Source organism: Bombina bombina, chromosome 3 (assembly GCF_027579735.1).
Source record: "Bombina bombina isolate aBomBom1 chromosome 3, aBomBom1.pri, whole genome shotgun sequence".
In the NCBI taxonomy this organism is placed as follows: domain Eukaryota; kingdom Metazoa; phylum Chordata; class Amphibia; order Anura; family Bombinatoridae; genus Bombina; species Bombina bombina.
In genome coordinates, this window is record NC_069501.1 from 78,746,932 (window position 1) to 78,770,368 (window position 23,437).

Sequence of the window (23,437 nt, forward strand, 5' to 3'; positions counted from 1 at the left end):
AAAAACTGGACTCAACTATATCCCCGTTGAGTCCGTCCAAGGACACCTACACTTTAATAGGGAACCCCTTGCCTACTACTTAAAATCCTCCAAATCACTTGGCCATATTGCTTAACATATTTGTCTGGGAACTAGCACCCCCGCCACTGACTGGACTGACCGAACAGCCCAGTCCCGCCAAACCCAAAATTTTGCCCAACGCTTCTTTTATATCAAAAAGAAATAGCTGCAGCCCAAATTGATTAAAGTGTACACCATCTTTTAGATAGAATTCCTCAGCCCCTTCCACTTCAAAATCTGGGTGGAAAACAACACCCCCCCCCCCCAACCTTCTTACAAAAGAGCTAACTATTTTGTTAACTTTCTTGCGGCTCTTTTCCAACCTATCATAATCCCACGCTGATCTCCAAGCCAGTCGAGGAGTAATCTGTGACCAGACTATTTTAATTCCAGGATAAAGCTCTTTTATATTGCCCAAATCCCTTTTAATTCTTCTTACTAATTCTTTTTGAGGAATCATACCCAAATCATTCCCCCCCCAAATGCAATATCAAAACATCCGGGTGATGGAAAACCTTGCTGTAATCGAGAAACACAGGAAACAAAAGTTACCAGCACATACCCCTAATCCCAAACCATTTGACCTCCCATTGACCAACTGGACACCCGAGCTGAAGGCCGCCCATTTTCTTACTGGCCTCAGCATTGGCCCAATATATAAATGAATGCCCCATCACCCATACGATCCTCACACCTGAAATAAAAGAAATAAAAGAGAACATTCAGGATGATTTCAGCTCAAACATTCCCAAACATTCACCCCAATCTAAATTTTTTTTTTTAACCCTCAAATCAGGTTTAACATAAGATTTATAACGACTTGAACCCCATCTACCAATCTTTTTGACTATATCCTCTCTGAGACCAAGCATAACAGCTTCAGTAGCAGCTCCTATATGGAATGAGTGGGACCCGAACTCTAATGGATTAAAACCCAATAAAACAATTGAACCCTTCCAAAACACCGCCTCTCCTCCCTCCAATCTATTATGAATGCTTCTGCTAGACTCATCCACCTAAGCCGACGATCTACATCAGCTGCTCCGCTCTGCCAGTCTCTACACTGGCTCCCCATACACTCCAGAATACAATTTAAAGTATTAGCCCTAACCTACAAAGCACTCAACAGTCTAACTCCCAACTATATCTCCTCTCTCATTGTGAAATACTCCCCATCCCGTCCTCTTCGATCATCCTCTGACCTACGTCTCTACACTCCTGTTATCTCTACATCCCACTCCCGCCTCCAAGACTTCGCACGTGCTGCTCTTGTCCTCTGGAACTCTCTACCCCGCTCCATCAGACTGTCTCCAACCTTGTATAGCTTCAGAAGATCCTTGAAAACCCACCTATTCAGAGAGGCTTACCATCTCTCCTCCATCCCGCATCCGAACCAAGCTAATACATGTACATGAACTGCCTGACTCACTGCTGCAAATACAACGATGTAACAAGCTACCCCAACCTTATGTCTCTGCACCCTAAACCTATAGACTGTGAGCTCTCCGGAGCAGGCCCCTCTTCCTCCTGTGCTAGATTTGTTTAGTCTTGTTATGTTTTGTATTGTATCACAAATCTTTGTCATTGTATACCCCTATCATTGTACCCAGCACAACGGAATTTGGCGGCGCTATACAAATAAATGATAATAATAATAACCCTTCAGAATGGCTCTAAATTGATATTGTGACAAAAATGAACCATCTGAGTGAACCAACAAAGGGCCATCCTGCAAAGGCCGTATGGACCCATAAAGCATCATTACCTGACAAGGACATATTTCTGCACCGCTAGGGAACAGCACTATATTTTTGCCTTTTCCATAAATATCTGTTTTACTACTTCTCAGTAAGATTTCAACCCTGCTCTCATTCCATATTACATCCTCTTTTTGTAAACCTCCAGAAACTTTCCTGCTAGGACTTACCAATTCAGAAAGCCTAAAAGCCCCAAAAAAGGCCAATACAAAGGCCGTTCTAAACAATTTTACTTCAAATGCTGATACACAAATATCAGCCAATACTACCCAAAAAATTTTAAGCAAAGTAAATGTAATAGGCCTGTCTCTACCCTTCACCTTTTTCTTCAAACCTTTAAGGACCTGACGTACCCAAAAAACCTTTGTAATGTCAGGAAGGCCTAATAAACGGAATCTAAAAGCTAGGGCCGCCAATCTTTTCTCCATATTAGATGCTGACAAACCCAAGTTTCCCCAATGCCACATCCATTCCAATAAGCAGCCCGTGACATCATCAGACCCTTCTTTGATTTCAGCCTGACCTAACCACATTTCCCATTCCCTCCAGACTGATACATAAGACACCCAAGTACCTGGAGCCAAAGACTTCTTAATTAATTCAGCCAATCCTCCGTCCCAAGCTTCCAAAGTTGGGCCGGAAACTTCGCTCCAGCTACATCCGCCTGAGGAGCCAGCTCCCGAAAGCGACACCACTGTGAACGAGATAAAGAATCTGCTATCAAATTAAGCTTACCAGGGATATGCTTTGCCCTGACACAAACATTCATACTTAAACATTTCAAGACCAGTACTCTCAATAAACGCAAAACTGGCAATGATGACGCAGATAATGAATTGATAGCAGACACAACACACATATTATCCGTGTGGAACAATATGGATTTATTCACCAAATCAACTTCCCACACAAACAATGCCACCAGAATCGGAAATAATTCAAGGAAGACTAGGTTCAGAGTTAAACCCGACCCCACCCATTTTTGAGGCCACACCTCTACACACCAATGACCCTGAAAATAAGCCCCGAAACCGACACCACCAGCTGCATCTGTTATCAAATCCAAACATTAGAGATCCTAGCTTCCATAAAGATTGCAACCCCATTAAAACTTTTAAGGAACTCCAACCAAACTTTCAAATCATGTGGCCTTTTTTAATCCTTACAAAATGATGAGGCTTACTAACACCAGCCGTAGCCAATGACATTCTTCTAGAAAAAACTCTACCAATGGGAATGATTCTGCAAGCAAAATTCAATTTTCCCAGCAGAGATTGCATTTCCCTCAGTCACCTTACGGACCCCCAAAAAATGCTGAATCATTTCTGACAAATCCACAATCTTTTCCAAAGGTAACCTACATTCCATTTTTTCGGAATCAATTGTAATACCCAAAAATTTAAGGGCTGAAACTGGACCCTCAGACTTTTCCATTGCAAGAGGAACCCCAAATTCAGATGCCATTGAATAAAAATAATCCCTTAACTTCAAACAAACGTCCGATTCAGGAGGACCAACAAAAAGAAAATCATCCAAATAATGAACTATAGAAGAGAATCCTGACTTAAATTTAACAACCCATTCTAAAAAAGAACTAAAACACTCAAACAATGAACAAGAAATAGAACAACCCATCGGGAGGCAAAGGTCGATGTAGAAAAAAAACATCAAAACAACAACCCAAGAGATAATGGGAAGAAGGATGAACCGGAAGTAACCGAAAGGCTGCCTCAATGTCCACTTTAGCCATTAAAGCAAATTGACCGGCCTCCCTAACCAGATTAACTGCCATATCAAACAATGTATAATCCACAGACGATAATTCCTCCGGAATATCATCATTCACAGACCCACCCTTTGGAAAAGATAAGTGGTGAATAAGTCGAAATTTACCAGGTTCCTTCTTAGGAACCACTCCCAAGGGAGAAATACGCAAATGGGGGAATAGGAGAAACTTTAAAAGGACCTGCCATTCGACCCAAAGAAACCTCCTTCTCGAGCTTAGTCCTAACAACATCTGGCCATTCCATAGCAGACTTAAGGTTACCCATGTAATGAACAACGCCCCCTGAAGATGGGATTCTAAAACCAAACGCAAAACCATGCAGTAATAACAAAGCTTTTTCACCAAAGCCCTTCTGTTTAGCGTAGAGTACGAGCCACAGCTCCATCCCGCTTAACCTCACCGGAGTTAATCCCTTTTTCAGACAGCTCCTGCGTTCCTCCCAATTTGTTCTTTTTGAAACACTTGATGGAAGGGTGAGATCCCCCACACCCTGAGCATTCATGTCTGAATTTACAAGTCGATCCCCATTTGCAAAACTTTTCATGGAAAGCAAAACAGAAACCTTTTTTGACTGTTGCCGACGACCCACTTTGAAGTGACCCGCCGGCACTCCCACGAAAAGGCTGCGAAGACCTTAACAGGGTCATCACTTTTAGCCAAAGGCCCATATCACGATCATCCCACTTCATCTCAGGCTTAACCGACAAACGTTGTCTAAATTGTTCATCATAAACCCACCAAGCCATACCCCCATATGTTCTCTGAGCAGCGGCTACTTCATCTAAATAACAAAAAAGTGCCGCGCCTTGATCAGGGAACTTACCAGCAAATACACTGGCATAAATAACAAAAGCCTGAAACCAATTAGTAAATGTTTTCGGTAATTTTCTGTATCGTTTTTTCCTCTCCTCCTCTTCCTTCTTAGACGCATCCTTTTTTGAGTCTTCAGGTATCTCAAAAGACTGGTCAAGAGGGAGGAGAGAAAATAATTCAATAAACTCTCTCTTACACATCTTTTCCCTTAACTCAACCGTCAAGTGCATACCCAAAGGCCCAATAGAACACAAACAAGACCTGACCAAAGCTGTGTCAGCAATTTTAAGCTCAGAACCCCCAGACCCTTTATTATCAACATTGGCCACTTTTGACTGAGACAAACCAACCACTTGAGATTGGGGTGCCGACCCTACATCTTTTGTTCCCACATCAGAAATCCCTAATGCCCCATTTTGAGGTGCAGATCCAGGAGGAACCTACAAATTGGCGACTCCCCCTGAAACTTTAGCACCTTCTAACTTGGCTAACAAGTCCCTTAAACCCGCTACAACAGTTGCAAAACAGAAACATGTGACAAACCCCCTGAAGGTGCCCAAACTCCAATGCCCCTACTAGCCGTAGACATACCCAACCTACTGTCCACTAAAACACCCTTACCCCTCTTAGCAGATGTAACCTCAAACCCTTTACCCCTTAAATCCCCATACCTCTTGCGTTGTCTACCTCTACCTTGTATTCTCCCAATCCCAGACCTGTTTGGACGTTGAACAGAATTAACTGAGCTATGAAATGTATTGTTATGCCTCCGTCCCATCATCCCCTGATGACCAAAATTAAAATTGTTGGCCGTACTCACCCCTGCTTCTTCTCCCCTTGCATTAGATCGTTCCTCCCCCGGAACGCCGTCCTCCATATCAAGCCTGATATTATCCGTCCAGGATTCCTGAAGGCCATAAGCTTCCCCACTTAGGCCGTCATTTCCCACCACCAAGAAACCCAGAGAATTCTCTGGCCGTGACCCAATCTCATTCCCTTCTAAAAGAAAAACATTATTAGAAACAGGTATATTTTCAACCACATCAACATTCCTACCCCTGAAATTTCTTAACTCACCCCTTAAAACTAAATCACTCGATGCCCTGACTGCCGGTCTAAACTGGCGTAGGGGGTTAACTACACTGGGAGAAGGAGGAATAAAATCCTCCTCAGAAGAATCTAAATATAAGGCTAATTCCCCAACGCCGTTATCAACCTCTGTATCATACTGACTCTCACTGACTTCGACCCCTTCCACCCTCTCATCTAACACTCGATAATCCTGTTCCTCAAAATTGCTACTAGGCCTTAAAATCTGGGCCGTTTTTGAAACATTATGTAACTGCTCCTCAACCGCCTGAGACAGCACAGTCGGGCCTGACACCTTCAATTCCTCACCCCTCTTTCTCACTAAAACACTTCCTAACCTACCACTACTCACCTGCTCCTTACTATCACTTGATAAACTAGGCCTCGGCGGAACGTCACCTTTACTAACTTGCCTCTTCCCCTTAAATACCACTTTTTGGCCTAAATTGGCCGTCTTACCCTTAGGCAAAGAATCATCCTTCTTTACAGGCAATTTAACTTGCTCCGGTAGAGAACAAATGCTCCCAGACAGCATAGCGGGATCCACAACCTCAGCTCCGGCCTGCCGACTCCCGGAACCAGAACTTGACTTCTTCCTCACGGCCGCCTTTAACCCCGGACTGGGGCTGGGTCTCCTCCGTCCGCCATTACTCCCCTCCGGATCCAAACGAACCGGGGGCCTAGAATGCCTCACCGGTCTCGAAGCAGCGTCCTCCTTATCATCCTTCGGTTCGATATCAGATCCAAACAAGGGACGTAACTTCTCCTCGAGCCAGGTAGGGCCCATTTTAGCAGCTTCCAACTTAAGTTGGTCGAAAATCGCATCAAACTGCGCCATCACAAATAATTCCACAACGAACAAGCACTTTCCACATAAGTTTGATAAATAATCTGATGACAGATTCCCCGCTCTTTCCTTAAAAGCATAACAGCGCGTGCTAAGCCCACCCCTTACAGGCTCCCAACCAATCACACACTAGGCCTAATTCCTCCAGCGGTCAAGTCCCCTTCCCGTTACTTCGAACTCCCAGGGGCTCCACACTTAGCTTTACTGTGATCTTTCTCAGGATTTCATAGTAAAGTACAATTTTTTTCCTCCCCATGTGACAGCCATCAGCCAATCACAAAACACACATACGTATATACTGTACACGTTTGCATGTGCTCAGTAGAAGCTGGAGCCTTATAAATTGTGCATATAAGTATAATGTGCAAGTTTTGATAATAGAAGTATATTGGGAAGTGTTTTAAAATTGAATGCTTTTTCTGAATCGTGAAACTTGTTTATATTTTACTTTAGTGACCTTTTTAACAATAAACTCTAAGTTGTATATTTTTGTGGATTCTTTGGAGGGGTTTATTGATATCATTAAATGATTTCATTGAAGCTAATTTTATTCATTACAGCATCATTCTAGTTTAACAATAACACCCTGTTTCATTAAAATATTTTATTTTTTAAGAAATTATTCTCTTTTACTATGTGTTTTTAAACCCTATAAATATATCGACGTTGTGCTCTTGTACCACTCCAGATGAAGATCTAGCTAGTGACAAATGAGAAGCAAGCATACATGTGTATGCTCTTGTTACTGGCCGTATCTTCTGGAGCAGAATGAGGATTTACCAGAGATACAACTCTGACTACTTGTTTTACTTTTTGAAAGAGTTAAACACATAGAAATAAGTGTATTACAGTTGCATTGTTTACTTGTCAAAGCTGAATCTAGTTTCCATAGCGACAGAAGATGGGATACTACATGTGGCCTTAATTTGCTAATGTCTCTCTTCACAGGCAAGTCAACCACCGGCAGAAGAATCCAAAAAGAAAGAGGATAGTGACAGTGACAGTGAAGAAGAAAATGATGATGATACAGCTTTGTAAGAAGGACAAAGATCCTGGCAGCTTTCAATAATGTGACATTTACCAATCTATGGTATATTTGTTATGTCAAAACTTAATAAACAGACTTTGTAATTTGTTAACACTAAAGATCAATCAGGAAAGTTCAGTAACTTATTTTCATGGACTTAACCACTTGAGCAACATATATACTAAATTGTTGACATGAATGATATACTAAAACACAAACGGATTTTAGGGGACACCACCTGTTTATTACACCTAATAATTTTGTCTTCTGCTCTTAAAATTTATAATTATTTGTTATTACCACAATGAAAGGAGGATTTTACTTAAATCATTTAGTAATTGGTTAGTTAGCATGGGTCAGCTGAAGGTGACACCAATGGCCTGGATCAGCTGAAGGTGACACCAAATTGCCTGGATCAGCTAAAGGTGACACCAAATGGCCTGGGTCAGCTGAAGGTGACATCAACTCCCCTTGGTCAGCTGAAGGTGACACCAATTCCCCTTGGTCAGCTGAAGGTGACACCCAATGGTCTGGGCCAGATGAAAGTGACACCAAATGGTCTGGGTCAGCTGAAGGGGATACCAAATGGCCTGGTTCAGCTGAAGGGGACACCAAATGGCCTGGGTCAGCTGAAAAGGACACTAAATAGCCTAGGCCAGCTGAAAGTGACACCAAATGGCTTGGATCAGTTGAAGGGGACACCAAATGGCCTGGGTCAGCTGAAGGGGACACCAAAATAGCTTAGGCCAGCTGTAGGTGACTAAACATGGCCCGGTGCAGTTGAAGGTGACCGAAAATGGCCTGGGTCAGCTGAAGGTGACCGAAAATGGCCTGGGTCAGCTAAATGTGACAACAAATGGCAGCCACGGCTCACCCATCCAACTTGATATGGTGGCCAAGAAAGGACATTTCTTATAAAGATATCTATCTAGTGTTAGATAATAGTGTGAGATATCTAACTATTGTTATACAGGACATAATCAAAAATCATATTTGATGAGCTGTTTTATACCTCTAGGATATTATACTTGATTGTCAAATCATCTTTGCAGGGGCTAGGATCACGGCTCTTCAAACAGTTACTCTTCATTGAGCAATAGTCAATGTTACAATACGTCAGGGGTCAAGTCCTACAAAAAAGTGTGGGAACTCACCAAGACTTCCACCCTCCTCACATTTATATTGTTTTATATATAAACACACACACACAAAAACCACTGTATTTATATGTACAGTATATAATCTATAAACCTTGGTTAATGAAAGCAAAATAAAACCAATCATCAAGGCCTGCTTTTGGGCCTGAGACTCCTCCTCTGTCACAGAGCCTCACTTAAGGGGGAGCTAAATAACCCCAGAGCAAGCCATACATAAATGTAAGCACCATGTGCTTCACACAGTGCGGGGTGATCACACAGCAGGCCCGCTGACAGGCTTGCATTTAGTGTATTGTAGGAAGTGTTACTGCCCATTACTAGAGGATCTCACTATCCCTCTAAGCAGATTGTGATCCAGCTCCTCACACGAGGAGCCGCAGTGTTTACTGAAGTGTTTCTGTTCTCTGTCCAGGGGGAACTTATGCTCCTGCCATAAGTTGACATGCTGTGACTTTGCATCTATCTTATGCATATCTAAAATAAACTTATGCAAATTTGGGCTGCTTTCATTAATTTATTTCATATTTCTTTTTCTTAACATATATTTATTATTGTTTTAATTACTGCAAAAAGGAAAACATTAACAACAGTTAACCTTAAAAATTCCATAGCAATTATGAATTGCTTAACAATTAGCAAATTTAAAGACAGTAATAGGCTACCAACTCCCCCTCCAAGCACAGCATATGAAGTCTTAAAATTTTCAGAGATCAGGTAGAACATAAGATTTTAAACAACTTTCTAATTTACTTCTATTATGTAATTTGCTTTGTTCTTTTGGTACCCTTTGTTAAAAAGCATACCTAGGTAGGCGCAGGAGCAGTCAGGGTGCTACTGGGGGCTAGCTGCTGATTGGTGGCTGCACATACATGCCTCTTGTAACTGGCTCACCTGATGTGTTCAGCTAGGTCCCAGTACTGCAGTAATAACTCTCTTCAACTTCCCATAGTTTACCTTGTATCCAGGTAATAAAATTCAGTGGGTGATATAATTCATTAAAGACAAGAAACAGGTCTCAACTGTGAATTGTTTTTTATTTGAAGAAAGGGGCTTGCATTTTCCTTGACCAATCTATTTGTGTGAACTTAATGTCTAGTGCAGTGCTTTCCAAACTGTGTGTCGGGACACACTAGTGTGTCGGCAGCAGTGTGTAGGTGTGTCCCTGCTTCAGCACAAATTTTTTTAAATTTTAATTTTTTTTAATGTTTTTTTTTTGGTTTCTGACTTTCCGCCTGCCTGCTACGCATATCACATGGTTGACACGTGATTGATACCTAGGGGGTCACAGATCATCTTAACCTATTGTCGCAGCTCAGTGGGAACTGAAACTTTTCCCATTGGCGGCTTTGGGGGCACAATGGCACCTGACTGCATGTGTAGTCTCCTCAATCGGCTGGTGGCTGCATGTGTAGTCAGTGAGTGGGACAGCAGTGTGTTTGCAGCGCGGGCAGTAGTCAATTGGACTCACTGAGCTCTGAGGGCGGCAGCTTAAACGCTGAGCTGAAGTCAGAAGTCAGTGGGGTTTTTTTCAGCTAGCTCCCAGTAGTGCATTGCTGTTCCTGCTCTTGATATATGGATAGGAAGGGGAAGCTTAAAAATGCGAGTGTCTAATATCCCACCAAATATTCAGAAACGGTGTTCATCCCATCAACCTCATACATCCCATTAAAATAGCAAGTAGCTATTGGTGTTATTAAACTTTTTTTTCATTCTTGCACATACATACTGTTACTTGTAAATACATTTCGCTATTATATTATTTACTGTATGTGTCCGTATCTCTTAAAACAAGTTAGTTTAACCTCCTGTTTGCTAGTACAACTGAATCACTGTGTCGTGAAATGATGTAGGTCTAAAAAGTGTGTCACCAACATGAAATGTTTGGAAAGCTCTGGTCTAGTGGATTAAATAGCAGCAATGTGAAATATTATGTGTACCCCAAAATATAGAATAAACCCATAAAATAGCGTGCGGCGATGACGTCGGCGCCGCACGCATCCGGAGCCGACACTGCCCCTGACAACGAGCAGGGAAGGAGACACTGCACCCCTAGCAACAGCTAGAGCGGTGCGGTGTGACAGTTATAGTTTCAGACCACAACTGGAATCTTCAAAGTTGACACAGCTCAAGATAAATCAATATAACTCCTATGTTTGCTCTGGTATTACAAGTCATATATAAAAGTTATCGCTCAATAGAAAGACTCAGGCGCAGTAACATCTGAAGGTCAGATAATGCGACCGCTCTAGCATCCTTTCCCCGTAGACTTCTATGGGGCGCACTAAAAAAAACTTTTCTGTCTTTTGCTTTAGTGCTAAGCCGAAGGTGCGTTTAAGAATACTTTAAATACCTATGTGCATCACTTAGAAGAAAATAAATGTTTATATATATATATATATATATATATATATATATATATATATATATATATATATATATATATACATATACATAAACAGTATAGCAAAATACACCAATGGTCCCCAGAGTAACAGTGTTAAACAAACCTAGAAAACAGTGTACTGAGTAAATATAGGTGCTACATGCTTAGGTGACTACAGGAAAAAAGTTACAGCTAGATCGGAGGTGCTGGAAAGTGAAATACCACTTCAAATATGCATTTTAGAATTGCTTATATATAGTTATTATAAACATTAAATCATATGGACATCACCTTAAAAAAAGAAATCATAATTTGTATACATCATGGTATTACTGTATGCTAATACAGTTACCATATAGTGTGTTACAATTAGGCATTGAACCATAGCATGGAGACGTGTAGAAAAATCTCTCTGATACACTGTATGTATCCTAACAGGTACACTCACTTGTAGCATTAGTATACAGACAAGCCCTCCAGTCAAAGCTGTTCGCCACAGTGGGGGGCATGATAAATGTGTTACGGTCAATGAGGAGTGTGTCTATATGGTAAGCACTGAAAGGACCCCATTTAAAGAGAAAGTATTTCTCAGACCAAACTTGGCCAGTAGTCTTCTTATCCCGGCGTCAAGTAGAAGGATAGGAAATATCCCAGAACAGAGTGAGTTTATTAAATGAGGTAAGCAGTACTCACGGCAGACAGAACAGTCCTTCACGGCAATAAGATGAAAGCAAAGAATGGTCAATACAGGCAGGGTCTGGCAACAGGAAGACGATCCAGCAGTATAGCAGTTCAGGGGTAAACCAAATAGAATGGTCAGCAGGCAGAGTTCAGTAAAGGTATGGCAATCCAGCAGTACAAGGGATAAGCAAGCAGAGTGATCAGACAGGCAAAGTTCAGCAAAGGTATGGCAATCCAGCCGTACAAGAGTTAAACAAGCCGAGTGGCCAGACAGGCAGAGTTCAGTAACGATATGGCAATCCAGCAGTACAAGGATTAAGCAAGCAGAGTTGTCAGACAGGCAGAGTTCAGCAATAATCTAGCAATCCAACAATACCAGTAATACAGCACCCAAGAGCACACACTGTAACACCTATACTTGGGCACAGGTGAGAGTGAGTGAGACACTCACATAGGGTAGGATTCGCGTCACAGGAGGGATCCAGACCGGCATCAAAGGATAGGGCGGGTGGTGATGATGTCATCTCCGTGCTGTAGTTACACCGCCACATCCCTAGCAACAGGAGGACCGCCTGCATTCGTGGCAATGGCCCCAGCAGGCTTTACTTCTTAGTAATGTTATTTTGGGTTGTGCTCAAGCGCTATCCATTGAAAGTATAGTGCACGCTAAAGGGATATAGACCGCGCTAAACATTCTCTGGTTATTCTGCTGTACCATGGACTTGTAATATCAATTTGCACTCTAATTTTAGCACCCTGCGCTATCAATAGAGCTCCACTTGTAATCTGAGCCTAAGTTGCCCTGCTGTAAACCTTTTATTCCATTAATTGAACATGGTTAAAAATTAAAACATTATTTAGGGCTAGATTATGATTGGAGCACAAACGTTTGTGCCAGAGTGATAAGGGGTTTATCATGAGGGTTTGCGCTCATTGGGCTTCTCGCATTACGAGTTGAAAATAAACGTGATCACGTGAGTGCAGTCACTATTTACGCTAGAATGATTACAGTGACTTCAGAGCTCTGGTTAACGGTTTCTTGAAACTTAAGTGTCACGAAACACATCAAAAATACATTACAAAGTACAATTACACTCATAATAACATATTATAAAAATTATTTAAAAAAATATTGCACACAAAAGTTACAAGGGTTCAAAGATATGAGATCTCAGGTTTTAGAAAAATTGGATTTAACATAGAGATACATACATATACATCTTTAAAAATGTTTATGTATATATATGTGTACATATGTTTTATATGTGTATATATGTATTGACAATAATATAAACATATATATTTTTATATATATATTTATATAGACATATAAATGTGCAATGGAGCCCTTTGCTGTTAAGTAAATGAAAACATGTAAAAACATATTTATGCAATATTCATATTTAATAAAGGTTTTAACTATGTATTTACTGTCAATTTCACATTCCATTGTTCTGCACATAGCAGAATATGTTCTATGTATTTCTAAATATATAGAGAAAATAACTCATTTTGTAAGCCATTTACAAATCTAGACGAGTCAAAAGACTTGCTTTTCCCACAGAAATAGCTGTCCTGGAATTGGTCTGAATCACTGTACTAACCCTAGCTAAGCTTAAAAGCTGTGTAATACGGTGATGCTATGGCGTAAAGAGAAGTCTGCCTTAAAAAGCAGGCTAAAAGTAAAAAAGTGAGTTGTGAACCTCATTTGCATATCTTACCCAGAGTCCTTTGATGCATTGGAAACAATGTATTCAGATAGTTTCTGTGGGAAAAGCAAGTCTTCTGACTTGTCTAGATTTGTAAATGGCTTACACAACTATGTATCCCCCTCAGACTGTTCAAAGAAATCAACTAATACTTGCTGGTTGAAACAAAGAAAAGGGGTTCTTAAATGCAGAAAAAATATCTTCAAAACCTGTGATTATGTCACTGAAGGTGACAACTTTGTCTCAACCAGCACAAATAAAGCACATAAAATCAATTTTCTCCAACATTGGTGTGTCCGGTCCACGGCGTCATCCTTACTTGTGGGAATATCTCTTCCCCAACAGGAAATGGCAAAGAGTCCCAGCAAAGCTGTCCATATAGTCCCTCCTAGGCTCCGCCCACCCCAGTCATTCTCTTTGCCGTTGCACAGGCAACATCTCCACGGAGATGGTTAAGAGTATGTGGTGTTTAGTTGTAATTTTTTAATTCTACTATCAAGAGTTTGTTATTTTAAAATAGTGCTGGTATGTACTATTTACTCTGAAACAGAAAAAGATGAAGAGTTCTGTTTGTGAGAGGAAGATGATTTTATCAGACAGTAACTAAAATCGTTTGCTGTTTCCACATAGGACTGTTGAGATGAAGTAACTTCAGTTGGGGGAAACAGTTAGCAGACTTTTCGGCTTAAGGTATGACTAGCGATATTTCTAACAAGACTGTGTAATGCTGGAAGGCTGTCATTTCCCCTCATGGGGACCGGTAAGCCATTTTCTTAGTCTCAAACAGAATAAAGGGCTTAATATGGGCTATAAAACTGGTAGACACTTTTATGGGCAAAATCGATTGCTTTATTTGGGCATTTTATACATATTTATGCTTGTAATTCACACTTATAAGCTTGGGGAATGTTTTTTAACGTCAGGCACTGTGTTAGACACCTTTCCAGTCAGGAAGGGCCTTCCCAGTTGTAGGCTGAGCCTCATTTTCACGCCATTAATGCGCAGTTACTTTTGAGAGCAAGACATGCAGATGCATGTGTAAGGATCTGAAAGTAGTTGGAAAAGTTCCTAGAAGGCTTCATCTGGTATCGTATTCCCCCCTGGGTTTGGTAAAGTCGCAGCAAAGGCTGTAGCTGGGACTGTAGAGGGGTTAAAACTGTAACCGGCTCCGGTTTCTTTATTTTAAGGGTTAAAGCTCTGAAAATTGGTGTGCAATACTTTGAATGCTTTAAGACACTGTGGTGAAAATTTGGTAAATTTTGAACAATTCCTTCATACTTTTTCACATATTCAGTAATAAAGTGTGCACTGTTTAAAATTTAAAGAGACAGTAACGGTTTTGTTTTAAAACGGTTTTTGTACTTTTTTGACAAGTTTAAGCCTGTTTAACATGTCTGCACCTTCAGATAAGCTATGTTCTATATGTTTGAAGATCAATGTGTGTCCCCCTTCAAAATCGTGTGATAATTGTGCCATAGCGTCCAAACAAAGTAAGGACAGTATTGCCACAGATAGTAAAGTTGCCCAAGATGATTTATCAGATGAAGGAAGTAGACATAGTTCTACATCAGCTCCTTCTGTGTCTACATCAGTTTTGCCCACGCAGGAGGTCCCTAGTACCTCTAGCGCGCCAATGCTTATTACTATGCAACAATTAATGGCAGTAATGGATAACTCCATAGCAAATATTTTATCCAAAATGCCTGCATATCAGAGAAAGCGTGATTGCTCTGTTTTAAACACTGTAGAGCAGGAGGGCGCTGATGATAATTGCTCTGTCATACCCTAACACCAATCTGAAGGGGTCATGAGGGAGGTTTTGTCGGATGGGGAAATTTCAGATTCAGGTAAAATTTCTCAACAAGCAGAACCTGATGTTGTGACATTTAAATTTAAATTAGAGCATCTCCGTGCACTGCTTAAGGAAGTGTTATCTACTCTGGATGATTGTGACAACCTGGTCATTCCAGAAAAATTATGCAAGATGGACAAGTTCCTAAGAGGTTCCGGTGCACCCTGACGCTTTTCCTATACCCAAGCGGGTGGCGGATATAGTGAATAAGGAGTGGGAGAAGCCCGGCATACCTTTTGTCCCCCCTCCTATATTTAAGAAATTATTTCCTATGGTCGACCCCAGAAAGGACTTATGGCAGACAGTCCCTAAGGTCGAGGGGGCAGTTTCTACTTTAAACAAGCGCACTACTATTCCTATCGAGGATAATTGTGCTTTCAAAGATCCTATGGATAAAAAATTGGAGGGTTTGCTTAAAAAGATTTTTGTACAGCAAGGTTACCTCCTGCAACCCATTTCGTGCATTGTTCCTGTCACTACAGCAGCGTGGTTCTGGTTCGAGGAACTAGAAAAGTCGCTCAGTAGAGAGACTCCGTATGAGGAGGTTATGGACAGAGTTCACGCACTCAAGTTGGCTAATTCTTTTATTTTAGATGCCGCTTTGCAACTAGCTAGATTAGCGGCGAAAAATTCAGGGTTTGCAATTGTGGCGCGCAGAGCGCTTTGGCTAAAGTCTTGGTCAGCGGATGTATCTTCCAAGACAAAATTACTTAATATCCCCTTCAAGGGTAAGACTCTCTTTGGGCCAGAATTGAAAGAGATTATTTCAGACATCACTGGGGGAAAGGGCCATGCCCTCCCACAAGATAGGCCCTTCAAAGCCAAGAATAAGTCTAATTTTCGTTCCTTTCGCAATTTCAGGAACGGACCGGCCTCTAACTCTGCATCCTCTAAACAAGAGGGTAATGCCTCTCAAACCAAACCAGCCTGGAAATCGACGCAAGGCTGGAACAAGGGTAAGCAGGCCAAGAAGCCTGCTGCTGCTAACAAAACAGCATGAAGGAGTAGCCCCCGATCCGGGACCGGATCTAGTAGGGGGCAGACTCTCTCTCTTTGCTCAGGCTTGGGCAAGAGATGTTCAGGATCCCTGGACACTAGAAATAGTTTCTCAGGGTTATCTTCTGGAATTCAAGGAACTACCCCCAAGGGGAAGGTTCCACATGTCTCACTTATCCTCAAACCAAATAAAGAGACAGGCATTCTTACATTGTGTAGAAGACCTGTTAAAGATGGGAGTGATACACCCAGTTCCAACGGCGGAACAAGGAATGGGATTTTACTCAAATCTGTTTGTAGTTCCCAAAAAAGAGGGAACTTTCAGACCAATTCTGGATTTAAAGATCCTAAACAAATTTCTCAGAGTACCATCGTTCAAAATGGAAACCATTCGAACGATTCTACCCACAATCCAGGAAGGTCAATTTATGACTACCGTGGATCTAAAGGATGCGTATCTACATATTCCTATCCACAAAGAACATCATCAGTTCCTAAGGTTCGCCTTTCTGGACAAACATTACCAGTTTGTGGCCTTCCCATTCGGGTTAGCCACTGCTCCAAGGATTTTCACAAAGGTACTCGGATCCCTTCTAGCGGTTCTAAGACCAAGGGGCATTGCAGTAGTACCGTACTTGGACGAGATTCTAATACAAGCGTCGTCTCTTTCATGGGGAAAGGCTCACACAGACATCGTTCTGGCCTTTCTCAGATCTCACGGATGGAAGGTGAACATAGAAAAAAGTTCCCTGTCTCCGTCGACAAGAGTTCCCTTCTTGGGAACAATAATAGATTCTTTAGAAATGAGGATTTTCCTGACAGAAGTCAGAAAGTCAAAACTTCTAAATGCTTGTCAAGTTCTTCATTCTATTCCTCGTCCTTCCGTAGCTCAGTGCATGGAAGTAGTAGGATTGATGGTTGCAGCAATGGACATAGTTCCTTTTGCGCAAATTCATCTAAGACCATTACAACTGTGCATGCTGAAACAGTGGAATGGGGACTATACAGACTTGTCTCCAGTGATTCAAGTAGATCAGAAGACCAGAGACTCACTCCGTTGGTGGCTAACCCTGGACCACCTGTCCCAGGGAATGAGCTTCCGCAGACCAGAGTGGGTCATTGTCACGACTGACGCCAGTCTAGTGGGCTGGGGCGCGGTCTGGAAATCCCTGAAAGCTCAGGGACTATGGTCTCGGGAAGAGTCTCTTCTCCCAATAAACATTCTGGAACTGAGAGCGATATTCAATGCTCTCAGGGCTTGGCCTCAACTAGCAAAGGCCAGATTCATAAGATTCCAATCAGACAACATGACGACTGTTGCTTATATCAATCATCAGGGGGGAACAAGGAGTTCCCTGGCGATGAAAGAAGTGACCAAAATAATAAAATGGGCAGAGGATCACTCCTGCCACCTATCTGCGATCCACATCCCAGGTGTTGAAAACTGGGAGGCGGATTATCTGAGTCGTCAGACATTCCATCCGGGGGAGTGGGAACTCCACCCGGAGATCTTACCCAGTTGACTCAATTATGGGGCATTCCAGATATGGATCTGATGGCGTCTCGTCAGAACTTCAAGGTTCCTTGCTACGGGTCCAGATCCAGGGATCCCAAGGCGACTCTAGTGGATGCACTAGTAGCGCCTTGGACCTTCAACCTAGCCTATGTGTTTCCACCGTTTCCTCTCATTCCCAGGCTGGTAGCCAGGATCAAGCAGGAGAGGGCCTCGGTGATCTTGATAGCTCCTGCGTGGCCACGCAGGACTTGGTATGCAGACCTGGTGAATATGTCATCGGTGCCACCATGGAAGCTACCTTTGAGACAGGATCTTCTTGTACAGGGTCCATTCGAACATCCAAATCTGGTCTCCCTCCAGCTGACAGCTTGGAAATTGAACGCTTGATTCTATCAAAGCGTGGGTTTTCAGATTCTGTGATAGATACTCTAGTTCAAGCCAGAAAACCGGTAACTAGAAAAATTTACCATAAAATATGGAAAAGATATATCTGCTGGTGTGAATCCAAGGGATTCTTATGGAATAAGATCAAAATCCCTAAGATCCTTTCCTTTCTACAAGAGGGTTTGGATAAAAGATTATCAGCGAGTTCTCTAAAGGGACAGATTTCTGCTTTATCTGTCTTATTACACAAACGACTGGCAGCTGTGCCAGATGTTCAAGCATTTGTTCAGGCTCTGGTTAGGATCAAGCCTGTTTACAGACCTTTGACTCCTCCCTGGAGTTTAAATCTAGTTCTTTCAGTTCTTCAAGGGGTTCCGTTTGAACCTCTACATTCCATAGATATTAAGTTGTTATCTTGGAAAGTTTTGTTTTTGGTTGCTATTTCTTTTGCTAGAAGAGTTTCTGAGTTATCTGCTCTGCAGTGTTCTCCGCCCTATCTGGTGTTCCATGCAGATAAGGTTGTTTTGCGTACTAAGCCTGGTTTTCTTCCAAAGGTTTTTTCTAACAAAAATATTAACCAGGAGATAGTTGTTCCTTCTTTGTGTCCGAATCCAGTTTCAAAGAAGGAACGTTTGTTACACAATTTAGACGTAGTCCGTGCTAGGAGGGACTATATGGACAGCTTTGCTGGGACTCTTTGCCATTTCCTGTTGGGGAAGAGATATTCCCACAAGTAAGGATGACGCCGTGGACCGGACACACCGTTGGAGAAAGTAATTTATCAGGTAAGCATAAATTATGTTTTTACATTAATTGTGCAACGACACATGTAATGTATTTATTAATCTGTAGGGGGTGTTCTATGCAGTACATAGGGAAAACAAAATGACTGCTTAAGGACAGGTTTCTAGCCCATGTGAGATCAATTGAGGATCCTTATTCTGATACTCCCATAGCTAGACACTTTAGGGAATACAATAACTCTAATGTAAATTTGTTAACTGTACAAGCAATTGATCATGTCCCCATATGGAAAAGGGGAGGAGATAGGGAGGAGAAATTAGGACTAAGAGAAGTTAAACACCTCCATACCCTTTGGTCTGAACTTTAGGAGAGATATTAACCTATGTGTCTAACCCCTTAAAATAGATTAATAATCATTGAGTATGTAAGTTAAAATAAATAGTGACACCATATGATGAATTGATAAAATATATTGGTCCACTGTAATACATATATACATATTAACTTGTTGTTTTGGATTATTTGTGCAATGTGCATGCAGTATGTGATGCATAATGAGGACTGTTTGTTTTTAAATCATATGCCTTTAAGATCACATTGCAAAGCAGACATCTAGGAAACTCTGAACGCAGAGGCAATAGCCAACAAAAAAAAAAAGAATCTTCCAAGATAACAATTTAATATCAACAGTATGCATAGGCTCAAACGGAGCCTGCTGCAAAACACTAAGAACAAGATTGAGGCTCCAAGGCAGAGCCCCAGATCTAAACACGGGTCTGATCCTAGCCAGAGCCTTAACAAAGGACTGCACATCCGTAAGCTCAGCCAATCTTCTGTGCAGTAACATCGACAGGGCCTATATCTGTCCCTTCAGGTAACTAGCAGATAGGCCCTTCTCCAGTCCATCCTGGAGAAAAGATAAAATTCCTGCAACCTTAACCTTATGCTAGGAAAAGCCACGCTCTTCACACCAGTACAAGTAAGTCCTCCATACTTTATGGTAGATAAGACAAGTAATTGGCTTACGAGCTTGAACCAAAGTGTCAATAACACTCTCAGAAAACCCTCTCTTGGCTAAGACTAAGCGTTCAATCTCCAGGCAGTCAGCCTCAGAGAATCTAGATTTTGATGAACGAAGGGACCCTGTATCAGCAGATCTCTGCGACAAGGTAACCTCCATGGAAGAGATTAGGACATCCCCACCAGATCTGCAAACCACGTCTCTCATGGCCACAATAAAGCAATCAGAATCACAGATGCTTGCTCCTGCTTGATGCGAGGCACCACACAAGGAAGAAGCGATAATGTAGGAAAAAGATATGAGTCTGAACCTCCATGGTACTAAAAGGGCATCTATCAATCCCTCAACCTCAAACTCATACCTGGGTAGCTTGGTATTTAAGGCGGGATGCCATGATATCTATCTCTCGCGTCCCCCACTCGCTGCATATCTCTGCAAACACCACTGGTGAAAAGACCACTCCCCTGGGTGAAAGGATTGCCTGCTGAGGAAGCCCGCTTCCCAGTTGTCCACACCTGGAATGTGGATCACTGACAGCTTACATTTGTGAGTCTCCACCCACTCTAGTATCTGAGATACTTCCATCATCGCCAAGGAACTTCTCGTTCCCCCTTGATGGTTGATATAGGCAACTGAGTTTATATTGTCTGATTGGAATCTGATATTAAGAAATCAGCATTTAACGACCGGAGGAGGCTGGGATTCCTGTCAGCAGTGAACAAGTGTTGTTGAGCATGAAACATGTCTGATGCATAGGATCCCTGCAGTACTCATTCACTATGTGTTACTGTCAATAAGCGGAGATTTTGCTGTTGACATTTTTCTAACATTTTCTGTCTGTTTTTATACGCAGGCATTTGGAATACAACATGAACTATATTTTACTTAAAGGAGTGCCCGAATATCCTTTGTTTTTATTTATTTATTTATTTATATATATATATATATATATATATATATATATATATATATATATATATATATATATATATATATATATATATATATATATATATATATATATATATATATATAAGCAGAAAAGATGGATGTAGGTGTGGCGCTGTAAGAACACCCTAAAAATATATATTCAGTTGTAACTAAAGTGTTAGATTTGCTGCCTATGAATATCTATCTAGAGAAAACTGTGCCCCCAAGGACAGTAAACCTGATAGAATAAAATGTTTAATGAATAGGGAAAAGGGGAATAGGGAATATTCAAATTGGCGCAACACTCAAAAAATGAGATCTTAAATGTGGGTGTCTAATTACAAGTAACTTTAAAAAACCCAGTTTGCTGAAATAAAACAACCGGTTAATATATGTGTCTTAGTCTCCAAATTAAAAAAAAAAACTGTGGATGAGTAGAAGAAAAAGAAAAAAGGGAATAGCAGTGATTATTTAGTAACACTATTATAAGCTATTCTATAGTTGGATGACATATGGTATCTAAAGATGAATGTATACAGTATACACAATTTACTGTGTTGGAATATAGTAAACAATATAAACGTTCTGGCCACGTAACTGGTATAATTCCCACTGAATAGTATGTGACAGATTTGGTACACAAAGATATATATCAAAATGCAGCCATCTGTTTCAGGAATAACCTAAATGTTGGCAGATGTGACTTCGCTTGGTATTTTAAATATTGTAATAACAACAGCCTCAGCGTACAATATGTGGTGATAAAAGTAATGATAATGATAAAGCAATTTCAATATTGAGTTTAGATCACAAATAATAACCCAATAAAGTGCAAATTATAAGTCCAATGTTGGTAGAAAACTTCAATAGCTGTAGGTAGATGCGAGTAATACAAATGTTTAGGCAAATGAAACAATGTATCCACGTTCCACAACGAGCCCGTTGGGAGTATACTTACACTCCGTTACCTCAATCTGATGAGGTAAGTGCCGCGCAGTGTATAGGTAGTTCTCCCTCCTGGTATCTGTGGTGTAGTGGAGCGGTGTCCTCTTATGATCCAAAGATCTCTTAGGTGTTCTCTCTCGAATTTGGCTCAATCCACAATAGGCCTCACGCTTCCTCGCTGCTCCGCGAGAGGGGAGGTGATGTCTCTGATGCCAGTAGCAAGGTTCCGTAATGACGTAATCACGTGGAAAACAGTCCTGTGTCTCAGCTGGCCATTGGGGGTGGAGGTGTGTCAAATTTGGAAAAAGCCAGTAGATGTCGAGCAAAACTGCAGAAAACAGCTTTGGTATACACAGCAAGAGTAGTGCAAGTACCAATGATCTGTCCTGCTGGTGTAGCAAAGTGAATGAAGAAAGTTCGAGCAGTCCTCAGTTAAAACAACAAGCTTTATTTACCAAATTAAAACAGGAACAGGTAGCATCCAGTGGGAGCAGGCATACCACCTAGACTGGCTTACGTGTTTTGGCGTTTGCCGTAATCATAGGGTTTTGCTCAAACACACAAACTTTTTACTTTCAATTTGTAATACAGGTGCTGCCTGATGCACGCAAAAAGCTTCCGTCTAGTGAAATTTATGCTCAAGCGAAATCACTAAAAGGTGATTTCGCTTGAGCATAAATTTCACTAGACGGAAGCTTTTTGCGTGCATCAGGCAGCACCTGTATTACAAATTGAAAGTAAAAAGTTTGTGTGTTTGAGCAAAACCCTATGATTACGGCAAACGCCAAAACACGTAAGCCAGTCTAGGTGGTATGCCTGCTCCCACTGGATGCTACCTGTTCCTGTTTTAATTTGGTAAATAAAGCTTGTTGTTTTAACTGAGGACTGTTCGAACTTTCTTCATTCACTTTGCTACACCAGCAGGACAGATCCTTGGTACTTGCACTACTCTTGCTGTGTATACCAAAGCTGTTTTCTGCAGTTTTGCTCGACATCTACTGGCTTTTTCCAAATTTGACACACCTCCACCCCCAATGGCCAGCTGAGACACAGGACTGTTTTCCACGTGATTACGTCATTACGGAACCTTGCTACTGGCATCAGAGACATCACCTCCCCTCTCGCGGAGCAGCGAGGAAGCGTGAGGCCTATTGTGGATTGAGCCAAATTCGAGAGAGAACACCTAAGAGATCTCTGGATCATAAGAGGACACCGCTCCACTACACCACAGATACCAGGAGGGAGAACTACCTATACACTGCGCGGCACTTACCTCATCAGATTGAGGTAACGGAGTGTAAGTATACTCCCAACGGGCTCGTTGTGGAACGTGGATACATTGTTTCATTTGCCTAAACATTTGTATTACTCGCATCTACCTACAGCTATTGAAGTTTTCTACCAACATTGGACTTATAATTTGCACTTTATTGGGTTATTATTTGTGATCTAAACTCAATATTGAAATTGCTTTATCATTATCATTACTTTTATCACCACATATTGTACGCTGAGGCTGTTGTTATTACAATATTTAAAATACCAAGCGAAGTCACATCTGCCAACATTTAGGTTATTCCTGAAACAGATGGCTGCATTTTGATATATATCTTTGTGTACCAAATCTGTCACATACTATTCAGTGGGAATTATACCAGTTACGTGGCCAGAACGTTTATATTGTTTACTATATTCCAACACAGTAAATTGTGTATACTGTATACATTCATCTTTAGATAC

General features: G+C 41.4%; 1 protein-coding gene across 2 annotated transcripts in view; it reads left to right on the top strand.

Moving 5' to 3' along the window:
• The window catches only part of PDZK1 (PDZ domain containing 1), a 102,452-nt gene that overhangs the window by 68,693 nt on the left and 10,322 nt on the right, over window positions 1–23,437 (top strand). Inside the window, exon 9 of one of the 2 annotated variants that reach the window (XR_008401313.1) lies at window positions 7,301–7,442. Coding sequence is in view for 1 of the 2 variants with exons in the window: in XM_053705883.1 (XP_053561858.1) it covers window positions 7,301–7,390 (90 nt within the window). In the remaining variant the exon portion in view is untranslated. Of the gene's footprint in view, window positions 1–7,300; window positions 7,505–23,437 lie in introns of those variants that run through there. The other variant, XM_053705883.1, reaches the window with a different exon arrangement.